At 45.8% G+C, this 20,004-nt stretch overlaps 1 protein-coding gene across 1 annotated transcript in view; it reads right to left on the bottom strand.

Moving 5' to 3' along the window:
• Positions 1 to 2,510: 2,510 nt before the first annotated feature.
• LOC138297073 (kinesin-like protein KIF28) overlaps positions 2,511 to 20,004 on the bottom strand; it is a 783,037-nt gene continuing 765,543 nt past the window's right edge. Inside the window, exon 19 of the mRNA XM_069236578.1 lies at positions 2,511 to 2,691. Within this exon, the coding sequence (XP_069092679.1) occupies positions 2,511 to 2,691 (181 nt within the window). The remainder of the gene's footprint in view (positions 2,692 to 20,004) is intronic.

The following is a 20,004-nucleotide window of genomic DNA, read 5'->3' as shown; positions in this document are numbered from 1 at the left end:
CACCACTTCAAAGACACATTTGGGAATTTAAACAGGGTCTCCTTTTGGACCACCTCGGAACCACATTGGTAAAAAGCATTGCTATTGTTGATTTTATTTAAATTGGAGGTCTCATCATTCTGCAGGCACACACATGCCGTTTGGGCAACAAAATAGAGATGAACAGAAATAGTTTAAGCAATCTGAACCACTAGTAACTTCTCTAGGCACATTTTATAAACCGTTTTTACAGCTCGCCTGTGCCATTAGATGTGAACCAACCACAAGCAAATCAATATAGGTCTCACACCAAAAGAGGCCGCCAAAACAGAGTCACAAGAAAATCTAGATTTGTTTTTGTCTTATTTTGCCCATCAATGAGGTGTAGGTTTAGTCCAAATTGCTAGCTCAGGATCTTTGTCGAGATATACTTTTGCCACTTAGGGCAACTTACCAAGCCACTTATACTTAACAAGCATTGGCAAACCCAAAACGTTTCTCCTTTTGGACCACCTCGGAACCACATTGGTAAAAAGCATTGCTTTTGTTGATTTTATTTAAATTGGAGGTCTCATCATTCTGCAGGCACACACATGCGTCTCCATACACGGGCACATGTATGTATAGAATGATACCGGTGCACTTCTCTTTTACTTTTTTACTGACTGATCAAAGATAGCAGATGTTCCTTAAATCAGTCAATAAAAAACAAATTACGTTTTGTGGAGGGCTGGCATCAACTTGCAGCCTAGCCCTCCAAAATATATATATATATATAGATAGATATGTGTATATACATATATATGTATCCATATACATATATATATATATATATATATATATATATATATACTATTATAACATATATATATATATATATAGAGACATGTATATATCTATATATATGTATCCATATACATATATATATATATATATATATACACATATATATATATATAAAAAACCTAGTGGCGGTCGCCAGTAAGTAGTTATAGTTAGGACCATGTTTCCATAGAAAAAGCGTTTTTCGACTTGCCTATATCTTTGCCACCGTTTGACGAATCTTTACAGAATTGTTTTTTTTAAAAAGCTGCCCGGTGATTCCTTTTGCGCATGGAAAGTTTTAGGGTGATCCGTCAAGCAGGAGTCAAGTAAAAATGGGGGGGTGACATTGCATTTTCCATGTTAATTTCCATAGGACCTTCAGACATGACTACAGCCCGAACCGCTAGACAGAATTACACCAAATTTGGCATAAAGCTAGCTTTCGGTACACAGATCACGGTTTCACTTATTTGGTGTAAATCCACTCAGTAGTTTTGAGATATTAAAGGGAAAATAAATGTGTATATCCAGGGCAGCAGATTTTTCGCAAATGAATCACGAAAATTCACATATTTTCGCAAATACGCATGCAAAAAAGAGGAGCTGTAATAGGCTGCCCACAACCTGACTAGAGAGTTGCAGCCGTCATTTTATTTCATTGGACACGGTCCCCGGATTGAAAATCCAAAGTGAAAGTGGCATAAGGAATCAGGGTGAAGGTACTCTGATATTTGAGGAAATTCATGAATTTTCCCTAAGTATTCGCAAAATATTTGCAAATCTGAAATCATTTGAAGAAAAAACACAGACTCATTCATACACTAATTAATTCACTCATACATGCACTCAGAGACTCATGCACCAACTCACACACCCACTCATAGACTCACCCACCCACTTTCAGACCCACACAGACACTCACGCATCCTTTCACAGATCCACAGACAGAGACAGGCCCTGTGGCCAACCTGTGCTATGCACAGCCAGAGGCCATGTGTGGTGCGGGGCTAGGTGGTTATAAGCGCTTGGCTGCAAGTCTTGCCCGCAGGCCAGGCCTTGCAACCGACCCCACCACGCACGGCCAAAGGCTGTGTGCAGTGGGAGTTGGAATAGCATATTGTAATTAAAATTACTTTATGTTAAAAAAAGAAACCCAGTCAAGGAGATGGTGCAGAGGCAACGCTTCAAGAAGGAACAACACAAGATGGACAACAAAAGACACAGAATAAGAATCAAATAACAGTCACGATAAAGCCAACCAATAGTGAGCAATAGGTGGGATGTAAGCCCACAATATGTCTTTTGTGAGCCTACCACACAGCCTGTGCTGTGTGGTAGGCTCGACGTCAAAAGGCACGGGTGAAAAAGGTTGAATCAGTGTGTACCATTCCATTCCACCACATTTAGCTCATCGGTGCCTTTACAGTCAAGGACTATATATATATATGTCGTGATCAAACTTGTCCCTACCCTCACAAGAGACAGTGACACCTGAACTGATAGGTCACATTTCCTCTGAATGGTAGTGCAAGGAACTACACATTCTGATGGAATTTCGCTTAGCATGCTGGGCTAGTCACAGACATTCTAAACTGATGGACTAGAATGCTACCCTGAAGAATTCACAGTGGGGAAGCCTAATTCAAGCTTTTCTGATTGAAACTGATTTGAAGAGTACACATGATCACATCAACCACAGAGACACATCACTGGAGAATACCTTGCAGTCCCCACAGATCAACCACCAGAGCATTTTTCTGCAGGTAATTCAGAAACTCGTGGGATGCATTCAGCGTTGTGAACTGAAGCTTATCATCGATCCTGGGGTTCACATTTTTCCATAAAGGCTTGGTATTAACAGTGTACGGCAGATCATATACTCTATACCTAAATGAGAGAAAAGGCGAGTTAAATGAAAATATATGTTTACCACGGTCATGAAAACCTCTACCTCGATGATGAGAAACAAATGACTCAAGATTGGACAATAAAGTAAATTCATATTACAAAAAACTATATAGCAGGTCAGGAATACTGGACATTAAAAAGTGACATCAGTCACACTGGTGCCGGCCTGAAGGTAATCTCTCCTCACCACCGCGAATGAGCCACCTGTAATAAAATGACATGATATTTTAAAATGAACTCAGGCAACAAAGGTCAAAGCCTTTCCAGGGATGCTTAGTATCGACAGGACATTTTCAGATATACAAACCATTATCTGCACTTACACTTGCGGATTGTCTGCTGTGGAGACAATCCGTTGAATGGGTATTGTAGAACTGTATCGATGCACATTTGGATAAAAGTCTTTTGCAAAAAAAATCTATATGATTGATTCACTCCCCCCCCTCCTTATTTGCAAAATTATTAAAACTTTTCACAGGACTAAATTTAAGTATGTAAATAATCTGGAAAATTCATTGAGATTGTTCATGAATGTTTGTGAATACACACAAATGAACACTCAGGCCCGATTAAGAGTCCCGCGGTAGTTGTTGTAGAGAGCCACCCAGACTCTCCTTTTATTTGTATCCAGTTACGCGTGTCCGGATGGAACGCGGAACCGAGTTTATGTAATAAAGTAGGGGCTGCGCTGACGCAGTTTTCCCCTAGACCCTCAACCCAGTGCACGTGTGTTCATTTACCTCGGGCCTTAGGAGCGGGCCCTCCAGACATGTTACAGTGGCGACGAGCGGGCTATCTTTCACCCCGCGTGGCAGCGGAAAAATAACAAGACGGGCAGTGACTTCGTGCCCAGCTGGAAAAGGTGTTGAGGGAGTGTGCGACCAGGCGGGCGCTCGGCCGAACAGGCAAGAAGTGCGCAGCGCCCTGGTCTGTGAGGCGTGCCCCGCCTCCTTTCTGACAAGAATCTCCCGTGTCCCGGAACCCCGTAAGGATTTTGCCGCTGCCTGAAAGGCGCACGCGGCAAAGAAAAGATTGCAAGCGGCTTCACCCTCGGCACTGGAGCGAAGACAGCGCTCCTACCCTGCAGCATCACGTGGGGGCTGTGCGCGGTTCAACACACGCGCACACCCCACCTCCAGGCAGCGCGCCGCTCAGGCTGTGCTCCCCACAGAGGGGAACACAGCACAAAAATATATTAAAAATAATAATAAAAAGAGAAAGGGAAAAAAAGCAAAACAAAGAGAATAATAATAATCAAGTGCAGCCCCAGAGAGAGAAAAAAAGAATATATTTATCTATAGATATTTACAAAAGGACAGAGGAGGTGGTACAACACATCAAAGGTACAGGACACTCCAGGGAGGAAAGATCACATGTAAAAAAAAAAAGAGGTACCACTATAATAAGAATAGGAACATCATGAGTGCCCCACCGCAGGAAAACCCCCAGTTGCCCGTGCAAGCAGGGCCCAGGGCTCACTCCTCATTTACGGTGCTGCCCCCATTCAGCCAACTGATTGACCCGGCCACAGCCTCGCCAAGATGGCGCCTATGGTTAAACCGATTAGAAAATTACTTCTGCGCTACAAGAGAGACAGACGGAGCCGTGCGCAGATCTCTCATGCTGCTCATGGGAGGAGATGAGCTGCAAGAATTGTTTGATGCACTCCCTAACACTGGCGATAAGTCGGACTTCAATGCGGCAGTGGAAGCTCTGAACAAGCATTTTGACCCACAACTAAATTCAGATTTTGAGCGTTTCAAACTCCGGCAGGCTCAACAAACTGATGTTGAGTCAATGGACATGTTCTACGCATGACAAAGGAAACTAGCAAGCTCATGTGTAGGCCTCAATCAACAAGAGGAGATCGAGCACAGATTATTCAAGGATGCCGATTGAATGCACTAAGGAAGCTCATCCTACGCCAGCAAGGTATGCCCCTCGATGACATCTTGGTGTTGGCGTGTTCACACGAGCTATCAGCGGTGAGGGCGGATGCCATGGCAGCAGTAAGGGGACAATCACTGGCAGCTGCGTCAACCCCACATCCAGTCCAGGTGAAAGAAGAGCAGGTAGATGCCATCCAAACTCGTCAACCCTCAGGACGAAAGGCGAACTTTGGCAGACAGAGCGCACGCACCTGCAGAAGCTGTGGGTATGATCACAAACCACCAATGATGTACCCAGCGAAAGGAAAAACGTGACAAGTGAGGCAAAGATAACCACTTTGCGAGAGTGTGCAGGTCAGGTAAAGGCTGGCAAGGAAACCAGAAAGGAAGGGACACCAAGGTTAGAAGCGTGACCAAAGAGACTGATGCGTCTGGTGAGACCACGGCTCAGAGAACTCCAGTCTTCGAAGAGGATGAAGACGAAGACATTTTTGTGATCTTGTTCACGGGTGGGAGGCAACAGAAAAAGCAACCTCCACACATGAGCAACGTCCAGATCAACGGCAAGTCGGTGCTCATAGATACAGGAGCATCTGTGAATGTGAAGGATGAGACTCTGTTCAGGCAGTTGACCCCAGCACCATCGCTTGCCCCAACTACCACTAAAATTTACAACTATGGGGGCGAGAGCCGCTTCCTCTAAAGGGCACGGTGGAGGTGGCAGTGTCCAGCGGGCAGGTGTCAAAAAAGGCAAGGTTCTACGTGGTAGCTGGAGACCGAGGCACTCTGTTGGGGTGCCACACCGTGGAAGAGCTAGAATTAGTATTTTTCGCGCAACAAGTATATGACTCCCACACTGAACGCTTGGTTAACGAATTTCCGCAGCTCTTTGAAGGACTGGGGCGACTCAAAGGTAAAAATGTCAAGTTACACATAGATCATAGAGTTACGCCCGTTGCCCTCAGACACCGACGCGTTCCGTTTCATCTGCGACCAGCCGTGGAAAAGGAACTACAGCTGCTGGAAGATCAAGGAGTGATCGAGAAGGTAGAAGGGCCCACACCGTGGGTGTCGCCGTTGGTAATAGCGCCGAAACCCAGGCAACCTTGCGCCATCCGTCTGTGTGTCGATATGCGCCTCCCCAATAAGGCCATTAAAAGAGAGCGGCATATAATGCCTACAATGGATGATATCACAACGGATCTGAATGGTGCACAGTGATTCTAGAAATTGGACCTCAATGCCGAGTACCATCAGCTGGAGCTGGAACCTGACAGTAGGAATATCACTACTTTTTCAACACTTGTGGGACTTCGGCGATACAAGAGACTGAGCTTTGGGGTATCTTCGGCCGCCGAAGTATTCCAAAATGTGATTAGGGAGATGCTCTCAGGAGTGCAAGGGGTGATCAATTTGAGTGATGACATCCTCATCTACTCCAAAACCCGAGAAGAACATCATTGACACCTCAGGGCTACACTGCAGAGGTTATCAGAGGCAGGGTTAACACTCCACAAGAAAAAGTGTGCGTTCTATCAGACGTCAGTGGAGTTTTTCGGCTATGTTTTTTCAAAAGATGGTCTACAAGTGGACCCTCGTAAAGCGGATGCCATCCGTCAAGTGCTGATTCCGAAGAACACCACAGAAGTTAGAAGCTTCCTGGGCATGGCAACCTATTGTGGAAGGTTTATTCCGCAACTTGCGACCATGGCGGAGCCCCTCAGACAGCTCACAAAAACTGGGCATCGGTGGGAATGGAGCCCAATGGCGGGCAAGGCGTTTGCTGACATCAAGACAGCGCTGTTAGACAAGTCAACAATGGCTTACTTTAACCCTTACCAACGAACTGAGGTGGTAGTGGATGCAAGTCCAGTAGGGCTGGGTGCTGTTCTTCTCCAGGAGCAAAACCTGCAGGAGTGGGTTCCGGTTGCAAACGTCAGCAGAGCATTGTCTTCGGTTGAAACACGATATGCCCAAATAGAACGAGAGGCTTTGGCAAATCGGTGGGCGTGCAAACATTTTCACCTGTATCTGTATGGCCAAGAATTCCAGGTGGTGACTGATCACAAGCCTCTAGTCGCACTGTTTGCCGGGTGCCCTCATCTGGCACCCCCGCGAATAGAGCGGTGGACTGTTCTGCTGCAACCCTACCGGTTTACCGTCATCTATCGGCCGGTAGTGAACAACCAGGCAGATTACTTATCTCGCCACCCATCACCAACCACGACCAATGACTCTCAAGAGAAAGATGAGGAGAGCACTGAGGTATTTGTCAATATGGTGGTGCAATCAGCATGCCCCAATGCCCTGAGTGTAAGAGACACTGTGGACGCCACTAAGGTGGATACGGCACTCAACCAGGTCAAAGAAGCACTTGATCACAGGAAATGGAAGCTTTTCCTGGAAAAGACTAAAGTGGCCAATCACGAGTGTAAAGCAGCAATGCAAGGGATATGGAGGGTGCAAGATGAATTGTCCACGGATGGGCAAGGACTGGACCTACGAGGAAGGAGAATTGTGCTGCCTCAGAGTTTGTGGGCCAAAGTAGTGGAGCTAGCACATCAAGGCCATCAAGGGGCTGCAAAGACCAAGGCAAGATTGAGGGCAAAGGTGTGGTTCCCTGGCATGGACAGTCAGGTGGACGAATTGGTGGGAAAATGCCATTCCTGTGTAATCACATCAGGGGAACCACCCTGCTGTCCAGTGGTCACTGAGCCGGCTAGTTTGAAGCCATGGACAAAAGTGAGTATGGACTTTGGGAGCTTCCCGGATGGGCGGCTGACTGTCGTCCTCATTGACTCTTGCACGAAGTTTCCCGTTGTTGACGTCATGTCCTCCACGGAGTTTGGGAATGTGAGGCCGGTACTTTAAAACGCGTTTGCCATGTTTGGCCTCCCTGAAGAAGTCAGAAAAGACTATGGCCTACTGTTCCATGGACAGGAGTTTCGGTCGTACCTCGAAGGGTTAGCTATACATCATCGCAAGGTTATGCCCTATTGGCCGCAGCCTAATGGGGATGTCGAAAGGTTTATGCAAACTCTAAACCGAGCCCTCAGAATAGGTGTTGAACAAAGAGAAGACAGTGAGAAATGTCTACAAGAATTTCTGAGTGCTTATCGCCAGACCCCTCACAGTACTACAGGGTGAGCCCCGGCCACACTGATGTTTAAAGTTCCGCCTCGGGATTGCATTCCGTCTGGTCCTCAATGGACATCACCCGAGCTGGATGTTGAAGCCACTCAGCAGCGCAGAGAACATACTAATCGTAAAGCCACTGAGCAACGGCGAGGTCGATACAGGAGCTGTCAGGAAGGAGACAAGGTAGTAGTGAAGAATCGCCGGCCAGGAGGGAAATTCCAGACTCCATTTGAGCCCGAACCCTGGCAGGTCGTCTGTGTGAGGGGTGCTACGGTGACAGCCGCACGAGGCAGTCAGAGGGTCACCAGAAACGCATCACACTTCAAGAGAGCAGGGATTCCAGTCATGTCTGGGGAAGACGGAGAGGTCGACGACTCAATGTTTGAGCCCACTACTGAAGAGGTATGGAGAGGGGACGCTCCGGTAGCGGCACCAAGTGCCCGACACCCTCTGGGTGAAAACGCCAGCCAAGAAGGATACCTTCCTAGGGGTGGACGTTATCATCTACTCCCCAACCTGGTGCCGAACAGTCAGCTCAGAGACTTTGGGGGTTATTCTAACTTTGGAGGAGGTGTTAATCAGTCCCAAAAGTGACGGAAAAGTGACGGATTTACCACCAGCCGTGTTACGAGTCCATTATATCCTATGGAACTCGTAATACGGCTGGTGGTATATCCGTCACTTTACCGTCACTTTTGGGACGGATTAACACTCCTCCAAAGTTAGAATAACCCCCTTTGTCTGTACCTTAGGTTCCTAGGAAACAGCATTGGGTCATCATTACTTGCTCACCAGAGGGGCTTCATCCCTGAGGCGTTGTATCCTTTTATTCTGTTTTGGTATTTTGTGTGCGTGTATCTCATCTTTGCGTTCTTCGTTTTCTGGTCTGTTTCTCTTCTCTTCTGTGTGAAGTAAAACATGGGAGGGATGTAGAGAGCCACCCGGACACTCCTTTTATTTGTATCTAGTTCCGCATGTCCGGATGGAACCCAGAACCGAGTTTACGTAATAAAGTAGGGGCTGCGCTGACGCAGTTTTCCCCTAGACCCTCAACCCAGTGCAGGTGTGTTCATTTATCTCGGGCCTTAGGAGCGGGCCCTCCCGACATGTTACAGTTGTAGGGCGCAACGTATGCACCAGTACCATTGGCAGTACTACGTGGTGATACCCACCAGTACCATGCATTTACAAATTCAACCCATAGGCTGGGGAATAACGGTGTAAATCCAGAATTATCAGGCTGAATTCCCTACTGTATTCCGTACACTGAGGGATTTAAGGTACACATTACAATCCACTCTGATAAAACGCTAGATCTCTCCACTAGATGGATTGTGAGAGGAAGAAGGTTTTGAGGTTAGAGCAGGGAAGATTACGAAATTTCATGGGAAGGGGAAAATGTCATACTCCCCTCCCCTTGCTGTACAATGTGGTGGGTGAGGAAGTGAGCCGAGGCCTGTTCGCTGTTGCAACCCATGCCTAAAGTCATTTTACCGGCCTGTTTTTCCAGCGATAAAATTGGGTCCGATATTCTCACACCAAGGAAAACTGGGAGCTGAAACTAGGAGCACCAATATCCTGTGCCTTTCTGGATTAAGGAGGACAAGCTTGCAAACTTGGGGTTTTTGATAAAATTGGTAGTGAAATTTGGGGTCAGAAAATCCTTCAAATACTGAGTCTGTGAATTTGCAAATTCTAGCGGAAATTCAGCCTATGCAGTTGTAAGTTAGACGTAGACTGTCCTCCAGTTATCTGTTGGTTTACGGACTGGCGCCCATCGAGGTCAAGATACTTTTCCACGACTGGTGGCCCTATGTATGAACCCTCCCACTCAGGCCACCTTTTGGCCTGATCTAGAGCCATTTGTGCTGCATACACACCCACCCCAGCCCAGTCCATTGTAAGTGGGGTTGGACTAGACAGTCCACGGGGAATATCCACAGGATAGATCTAGTATCTATCTGTTGTGCTTTTGGACTTTGCATATGACACCCTGAGAATGATAAAAGCATCAGCCTCTCTTTAGGCCTGCTCTGTTTTAGGCACTCAGCTCCCAACTTACTTCCGGACAGTAGAATATTCCAGACCAGGCTGCCTTCAGTCTTCTTACTGCATATATGAAGGTAAGGGCTGCCTTTGGCTAGTGCACCTCCATAACAAAAAATTCAACCCGTTGATGCTTGCAGCATCACTCATCCTACCACATATACACAGTTTGATGTTTTTTCTCGTCATTCCGATGGCCTGGAAAGATGCAGCTGACAACTCAGTATATTTCTGTCGAACATTTCTGGTGGGGCCCTCTGAAACCCAGCATGGAAAGGCTGCCACTGCTTTTTTTAGGTCTGGAATCAGCCAATACCTTTTGATTTTACTAAAATATGCATAATACACTTCCATGAAGGGAATGTGGGCCACCTCTCTTCCTCCATTGGTCTGTTGTTGTGTCATTCACAATTTGCTTCTGCCCACTACATCATATAGCATGGAAGAGGTGGGTCAGCCTACTTAAGTCACAGGTTAACCTCACTTTCGGACATATTTATTCTTTTTGACGCAAAACTGCGCCGACGTAGTTTTGCGTCAAAACTTTTACCACCGGCTAATGCCATTTCTTTGCGCTGTTCTGGCATCAAATTTATACTTTGACGCACGACAGCGCAAACCACAGGTGTGAGTCATTTTGTTTCACTCAAACCAATGCGGCACGTCGTAAAGAAAAACAACATAACCGCAGCGGAAATTACTGTGAGCCGGTTTACGACGTCGCAAACTGGAAACGCAGTTGTTTGACACAATTGCATCAAAAAGCGGCGCAAACACAGCAAAATGAGCTGAGGAGATCCAAAATGGATCCCAGATGCTTGCACAGACCCCATGAATATGACAACAGACCAGGAACCCGCCAGGAGGACCCACACAAGACCCAGGACAGGGAGAAGAAGAAAAGAAAGTGTTGCTTCAGTGCAGAGGAGCAGGAAATTCTGGTGAAAGAGGTGACGGAACACCAGCACCAACTGTTTGTCACCTCAAAGCTGCCAATTAGTACGAGAGAGGCAATATGGCAACAAATTGTCGACAAGATCAACAGTGTGGCAGAAGTAAGGAGAACAGTCATCGAGTGCAAGAAACGCTGGCATGACTGCAAGCGCAGGACCAAGGAAAAGATGGCCAGGAACAGGAAGGCAGCACTGCAGACTGGAGGTGGGAGTCCAGCACCGCAGGAGGCCCTGGACCACATGGAGGAGATGGTGGCAGCCGTCATCCCTGAGGAGATCGTCACAGGGATTCAAGGACAGGAGAGCGCAGACTACCAGGAGACAACACTGCAACCGTGGGGGGGGGGGGGGGACATACCTACTACACAATGCATGTAAGTCATGATATTCAAGGAGTGGCATGGGTAAGGGGGCACGGTACGGGGGCATGGCCTGTTCGGAGGAAACCTGGGGCACGGTACTACACTACACCAACAACCTTTGCATGGGGGTATGCTGCCATGCCAAGGATGCTGGAAAGATAAAGCGCGGCCAGGAGGGAAGGGTACAACGTTAAACTGGCATGCTGTCACACGTCAGCCAATATTCTCCCTACATGAACTAGGGCCCAATTAACAACCTCAGGCCATATCTGCAAGTGGAATTTAACATTGACAACAGTTGCCATTACCACCTCTGCTGTGTGTGTAGGTCAAGTAGCTAATGGCAGTAACATCCCCATGGATCAAACACACCCAAATTAGAGGGTTCAGGATGACAACGTTATCAATCCCCTGAAATCAATACAAATGTTCCAATCCTGTCAAATGTGATTGTCCATAGTTGCTACAAACATCAGCCATTGTCATAAACACTATGAGGTACACAGCACTAATGTCATACCCATGCTGCATATGTCAGGGTTCACCCTATGCCTGGGTCACAATAGCACCAATGACACCATGCAACATCCCAAATGTCATACTGCTCAGACAACAGCATTGAGGGAGAGGACATATGTATCTGGCTACAGAAATACACCCGCACAGTCAGAGGAGGAAATGGAACACTGCTAGGACCATCAGTGCCATCCAATATGGCACACATTTCCCAACATCAGCAGTGTACACTACCAATGCTGACATCCGTATCGTGCCATGCCAATGCAATACATAGTATATGCTAGGTCTCAGCAACATATAGGTGGATGTGAAATATCAGAGACTGGGGCAGTTCCAGAATGTTAAGTGTGGTGCAAGTGCCATCAGAACACCCACAGCCAGTGAAAGGCCTTACCATGAGAATGGAAGTAGATGGAGGGTTGAGTAGTGCAAGAAGGTGGCAATTCACAATTTGGCCAGAACCAACACCTAGAGGATGTGATGCTGACAAGTCCCCAAACTGACCACAATACATGTGACATGCAGGTAGGGCATAGGCCTGGGAGAATGCTAATATAAAAGACAATGACAATGAACAGGAACCAAGATCACAATGTGAAACTAATAGGAAGGCAGGCACGTCACATTACAAATCCCACAACACAGACACACTAATTGTACCATATCTCTTTGCAGAGGATGATGGCTCTTCTGTGGATATGCCTGTCCAGGACTACCCTGCTGACATGGATGACGGGCTGACAAACATCAGCCAGCAGACCCTCCAAGATGTCTTTGGAACCCTCCAAACCCCACCTTCAGTCACAAGGAGGAGCACAGAACTAGCAGCCATCACACAGGACCCACCCACCACCCCAATTGTACGACCTGCCAGCTCCAACACAGCAGAGGACTCTGACGACACTGGCACCAGCTTTGAGAGAACTGTAGTTGGAGTCCAGCGGGAGCTGGCCAAGGAGGTGCGGGTGGGGATGGAAAATATGTCAGCCTGCCTAAAGGGGGTGCGTTCGTGCATTATGTCAACTGCAGAACAGGCAGGAGCCATGCAAGGGCGAACATCAATCTTGCAGGAACATGAAAAAAGGTTGAAGGTAATCAGCAGAGCACCTACAACAACAATACTGTCAACGTGTGCACAAATAAAATATTGAACCCCTCAGGGCCGACCTGGCTGCCTACCACAGTGATGTGGCTGCTATACTTAAGAACCAGCAGCTCCTCCTTGCTGCCGTACTGCCCTTAATAGCCCTACAGTTGGCAGCTACCGGGATGTCTGACTTCACGTCTTTAAACACTGAGGTGTGTGTTGCCCCTTCACAACCACCACCACCAAGGCCAGAGGAGGCAACACACACATCAGAAGATGAAAACGTAGAACAGATCACCTTCACCCGTAAGAGTACCCGGCAGCACTAGTCCCTGCCACATGGTCATCTATTGCCAAGGTCTTGTGCTTTGTAACTTGCCAGTCTTGCAACAACTGTACTCAAGCACTGTTCTTCAACCCACTGTTTATCTTGTCACCTTGCCCTGTGATTGTCTCTCACTAACTCATTGGCAAATCCTGTCCCTCTGCACTGTCTGACACTTCACCCCAGCATGTCCAACGACATGTCCTTTTTCACTTGTGTAGGATCACAATGGAAGGTGTCACACTAATGGACTAATGGACTCACAATCATGGACAATGTACATATAGCACTACAGCACTTTCTAATAAATAGCACTTTCTCAACAACTTTGTCTCTGTGTAATGTGACACATCAACCGTGAGGTAGATCAATGATGTTTACCGCTGGTCAACGATTATAGATTGTCAATACACCTGACCTGAAAGAATGTTGGCTGATAACTATGCGCAGTGGTCTGGATTGTACCATCATCTGCCCTTCCTGAGGCTTAGTTCTGAGGAAAATAGAAACTTTACACCATAATGCTATGTTGGACAGAATAACGCTTCCTCAAGGGATGTCTAAGCCAAAAATTATTGCCTTCAAAATTTTCTTCAAGCCAAAACTTACGTATGTGACATTTGACCCAAATTTTAGCTAACACACACCATACTGCATGAATGGATGTGTATGAGTTTAAGTACAAATATGTAGCCGGGCTGAACATTGTAACAAATGATAGGTGTGAGTTATGCATACCATACTACATGAGAGCATACTACCACTCACCTTATAAGGATTCGCTTGGACATCAGGCTGCAGGCAGACTTAACACAGTGTCCTTAATACCAATTCTGGTAGCAAAGTATGTGACATTGAAAACATACATCAAAAATTAACAGCACTTTGGGTTCCATAGTAACCGTGAGTGGTGGGTGCAATGGATGGCAGAATATTAGCAAAGTAGCTTTGGTGTAGCTGCCAATGTAACAGCTCAGTTGGGATTTGGTTGCAGCATGGGACACAAAAGCTAATACTAAAGAGACACTGTTCACTCATGCCAAGGCCCTGATCCCCAAGCATGTGACACATGCTGTAAACGGTTACCTAAATATTTATTAAACAGTACAAATAGAAGCTAAAAGCAGGGGAAACACCTCACCTAACCTAACCTATCCAAACTACACATTACCCACAAGTGGCCCTAACTAACCTAAGCTAAACTTACTTATCACATTTAACGAAACAATCTAAACATCAACCCCCCCCCACCCACCTTATAAGATGGGATACATGGAGGACAACATATACTAACCTAAACACATACTAGCTTATACTAAACAAATATATATTTTTATGTATTTTTATATTTTATATATATATATTTTTTTTAAACACCAAAACACCCCACCCACCCACACGCATAATAAAAAACAGATATTAAAAGTATCATACCACCACCCCACTACTACTAACTAAACTAACAGCCTATTCTAACCTAACACTAAGCCCCCTAAACCCACTAATGAAAAGAACCAGGAAAGAGGAGGGAGGGGAGGGAATCATGGCCGAGGGTATATTGTCTACAGGTTCACCCTCCGCAGGGTCTTTTTTATGGCACACACCCTCCTATTCACTTGTGCCTCCTCCTGCTGCAGCCTGGTCATTTTCCTCAACATATGGCCCAAGTTCAATTGCATCTGCTGAAAATCTGCTGGGTCAATGACTGCAGCAGGGGTGGTCTGGGTGCCAGTTGAAGAAGTATGTCCCCTTGTCGGTGCCATGCCTGTAGGAGGAGGTGCAGGTGGTGCTGTGCCAGGTCCTGCAGCAGTGGAGGTTGACGGTCCTGCAAAGGTGCCTGCTAAGGTTGGTGCCACCTGGGTGGTAGTGGTGGTGCTGGTGGTGGTTGTGGGTGGTGGACACGGAAGGGCCCCCTTGGGCAAATGCCCTCCACACTCTAGAGGCTCTTTCATGATGATAACGCCTTGCCATGTTGCGGAACCCCGACTCCACATCCAGAATGTGGCGGTAACGCATCGCTCTGCGCTGAAACTCCCGAATCTAGATGGGATTCATATTGGCAGCTGTTAAAACAAATATAAAACCAAACATTAGGTACTTCATTGTGTGATATGGCTCCAGAAGTTAATCAGACAATACATCTATTGCCAGAAACAGGCCATATCATCATACAGATCACTGATTGTCACTGAGTAAGTACATGCCAATGCAGCCTACACATGTCCTATCAAAAGCACAGCAATACTCAAGATGGGTAACAACTTGAATGACCTACTCATCATTGTTCAGCAATTTGTCACGTAAAAAAATGCTGCAAGTCCTCCACCAGTGAGAGGCCAACTAATGACTATCTTCTTGATGACAATCAAGGGCCACAAGATCTGCGAGTTGTAAATGGAATTGCCAGGATAGAATGCAGTTGCTAATCATGAGTGGGTATCCTAGGTTTGGACAAGTGACTTACAGATTTACATGTCTGTGTACAAAACTTGGATCATCAGTCCTAGGTACACTTTTCACAACCCTACGCCTGAGGGGGGGGGGGGCAAGCAACAAATACTTTCAAACATCAAGGACACCCAGGAAGCTTTGGATAGCTGTACATGGGTTTGGGCAGCCCACCACAGGTAAGGAGGATGTCCAACCAGGATACACCCAAACCTTGGACAATCCCATCCACACTTATGTTTGGAAATGCAGACATTTGTCAACATCATTTCCTACCAGTAACACATGACTTACAACAAGCAGATAGATGCAAGCACACATCTGGCCATGAGCTGCATGCACACCTAGGCCATTGTACTCAAGTGCCTCATACTCCTAGCACAACATGTGGAGCTACATGCTGCTAGGAAGTCAAACATACAGTCAAACATGTTCATTAGTGAATAGGGAAGCTGACGTCTGTGGGTAAGACTTTGGCATCCCTATTCTGTGAGAATCAGGGTCTGACTTGCTGACTAAATCACAAATATGGTCCTCTGCTACATTTTCTGAATTTAAGTTTTATCCACAAAAGTCATCCCTATTCACATGGCCGTGCCTACAGGACTGCCCTACAATCCCAAATTATGGCTCTACGCTAATGATTGCCCAACTCAAAGATGGGAAAAAAATGATACTCCACTCAAGGAACATATCCGATCATTGACCAGTGCATCACACCTTTCTATGTGTCCAACACACAGGAGTCAATCACACAACAGCAGCAAACACAACACAGAACAGAAATATCAACACTTACTAGAGATGTCTGGGTCCGCAAATTGAGCCACCTTTCCGATAGTGTAGGGGGCAGGTCCACCTGTAAAGCATGGAAGGGAGAAACGTGCTCAATGTCTGTGCACTGTACAACACTTACAAATACAAATACTATGTGTAATATTAAATCAGAAAGTCAAGCCTCTCAGACATGATGAGACTGCATCCGACATACCACTGCAAACATGTATAGACCCGGGCACTCCAATGAGTGATACACACATATCTGCACACATGCAGTGGCCCTAACTATCATGTGGTGGCAAACATGCTCCATCATTTGTTTGCAGACTCATTCATGGAGTGTATTCCTCTCATCATGTGTATCCACGACAGACATGCAAAGCCACTTTCCTGGAGGACTGCAATACCAGTCACTCAGCTATTGTGACTAAGACCAATGTAAAACACACAGATACAATGTACAGTGGGCCAGGGACAGTTGTTACCCCTCAATTTGTATCATTTGCTTCATTTTATGTGCCAAAGCTATGGTAAATTGCACCAAACATTGAGATATGAAACCGTGTGCATTACTTTTGGCATCCATCCCTAATTTAGTTGTGGCACAACAAAGTCCAAATATCAGTCTAAGATGTTACCTGAGGACAGCTATAACTTGTTACGTATGTGTCATAATCCAGTTCAAACATGTATCCAAAACAATTGAAGGATACATTATTTCTTGAAAATATCTGGATTTAAAACATGTCTTTCCTGGTACACTCACAGACCATGCATATGTTAGAGCCACATGTGCATCATCTATTGACGTGAAGGCAGCACTAATTTACATGCTCCTGTTGTGTTTTGTAAGTTAGTGCATCTGTTGCGTCAACAAATGACGGTAATGTGTAGGAATTATTGTATAACTCACGGCACCTGTATGTTTAACTTGCATTCCACATGTCCAAAAACATTGCCTGCAGCATATGAACAAATCTGCTACTGTCACTACAGATCATTTAAATGTCCACATTACTCTGATTTGTACTCACCAACAGGGCCACCAATCACAATCCCCAGGTGGTCCAGCAGGTCTTGCTCCTGGGCAACAAGGTCAGCCCAACGGTGTTTCAGCTGGTGGTCGTTGCGCGGTGTGTTGTAGATTCGCTTGAGATGGTACAGGACCTTTGCCCACCAGAGCCTCCTTGCCTCTGTGTGATACCCCTGTATCACACGCCCACCTGCTTCGATCATTAAGGGTGGGAAGTGGCACACCGGCCAAATCAATCCCCCTAGCTCCTTCTCTCCCATCCTGCCAAGACGAGGCCTACCCAACATGCTTGCACAAAAAAAGGGAATAAAGGGGTATAGAGGAGAATGAAGGGAAAGTAGGAGAGGGAAATGAAAAAAAATTAACAGAAAACTGCCCAACTATCCCCAAACTAACACTACCCACAACAGACTCCCAACAGTACAAAGACAAATTTATACACCAGAAATGACAAAAAATACACTTACACCGGATACCACAGACACTTAGGAAACATAAAAAGACAATTTAAAGACCACACAGGAGACAAAATCACAAAATGCACAGAGAGACAAGTCAAAACACAACCACACAGTCAGGAAATATCACAGACTGCAAAGTGAAACTACACCCACTGTACCAATTCTGTAAACAGGATGTCTTATTACATCACTTCCTGCCTCAAATGCGGGGCATTTTTATTCTTATGCGTCAAAATATGATAACGCTTACAGTCTATGCGTCATTTTATTTTAGGCACATGCTTAGAAATAACCCTGCATCCATATTTTCAAATATGTTTCATACTTAACCAATTTCATGGGGTACAGTGTGGGAATTACCGCTCAGGGCCAATGGATGTATCATGGCAATGAGCGTCATTTTTCAACGCATATGCGTCATTTTTTGATGCATGTGCATCTTTTTGACGCGTATGCGTCACAATTTCTGTCTTTGACTGGGTTTGGGTAATTTCTTATTTGTAATAGTACATGACAGGTGTGACAATACAGATATAGGCTGATTGCCCCAACATTGTGCATTCCGGTGTATGGGCACATGTGACAGATCATACTACTGCAGACCATGATCCTCTAGTTGTTGTACCGGATTTGCACTCTTCACTGACGCAATAGATGGCCAAAGGTGTGGAATACAATTATGTATTACCCAGTTTGGGCATGTTTTGGGTCAATAGAGGATAGCACGGCTACGCAACTCAATACAGTAACTCAATGCTTATGTGTCAATGTGTGTGAATTGGCTCTTACTATTCTAGTTGTCCCACTGTGTGAACATCACAAGACACGTTTTCTCAAATCTGCTTGTATGCATGTGGAGTCAATGTGTCCAACCATCAGATGATATTCAGTGTGGAAATGAGAAAGGAAATGTATTTGTCATACACATAGCAACAAATGCTGTGTGAACTTCCTAGGTTTTTTGGGACATAAGCATCACCAATGACAAACCATGCACAGGATAGATAGAAGACGGTTGATCATGGCAATGTTCCAAGACTAAGCCATCACATGTCCTGGAATGTTGGCTACTACTTCCTAGGCACTTGTTTGTATTCCACCCATGAGTCAGGCATTGGATATTGCTATGTGGGTACGGTGTTTGTGACACCGAGTCCCAAATACCATCCACAAATGCCATGTTACACCACAGTTGGAGTCATATAAATGAGTCATGTTTCTCCTGTGGCAGTGGAGGACCAGCAGACCAAGCAGCACATGTGCACATATTTCCAGTGGTAAATTGCACAAAGGTATCCGGTTCAAGTGTGTGGGGCCATGTGTAGTCTGAGTCATTATTGGGGTCCATGTTGTCACAGTTACGTGCAGGTCTAATCATGAGTCTGTGGAGCCATTTCCTACATTTACAAAGTATCCTTCACAGCTGAATTGAAGGAAAGTCGAAGAGGAATTGAGAACACACATGGGGATAGTCCAGCTTTGGCACTGCAGACGTGTTATGAGACTGACAACAGGGCAAACTTGGTGTGCTGACAAAGTTAATGGATCAGGAATTTTAAACCGGCAGGTTTACTCACAACATTTGTACACAGGGTGGCCTCTAATATTCCCACTGCAGCCGGGAACATCAGTGCCTCTGTGCTGATTAATCTCACAGCTATTCACCACGCAAGCCCCCTCAATATGTTGGGGGCAATGTGAATCAGCGTGTGGACTGTCAGGGTCCTAACATGTGTTGACATTTCATGCACATTATCTGACATTGTTTGTTGTGCTGGTGGCACCATACCCAATCCATGCATACAGCCCTGGTACACTGTCACTATTTGTCACTCATGCATACATGAAACCCAGACAAGGGATGGGCCATGATTAGGCTATTTGGAGACAAGTTCCACTGCATGGTACGATAAGTAAACTGATTATGCTATACAATATATTTGAGTATTCATTGTATACCCACCTGACACAATACCCCAGGATGAAAGTGAGGGCTTGGAAAGCAACTATGAGACAAATGTAGCCACAGGGAACCTTTATGGTAATGCAAAGACAGGAACCAGTCAGGCTAACAGGATGCACGGTCAATCAGGAACAAAAATTTAACAAGACAAATACACAGTGAGCAGACTGAGACTGGCCAAAGCTGGAACAACAATGTGGAAAATGAAAACTGTGTTTGTCCTGTGTGTTGGAACGTAACACAATAACCCAAGGCCTGGGTTACACAAGTGATTTATACGGCAATGCA

Source organism: Pleurodeles waltl, chromosome 5 (genome assembly GCF_031143425.1).
Source record: "Pleurodeles waltl isolate 20211129_DDA chromosome 5, aPleWal1.hap1.20221129, whole genome shotgun sequence".
Taxonomy (NCBI): domain Eukaryota; kingdom Metazoa; phylum Chordata; class Amphibia; order Caudata; family Salamandridae; genus Pleurodeles; species Pleurodeles waltl.
The sequence above is the reverse complement of the archived record's forward strand: the minus strand, read 5'-3'. Positions and strand labels throughout refer to the sequence as shown.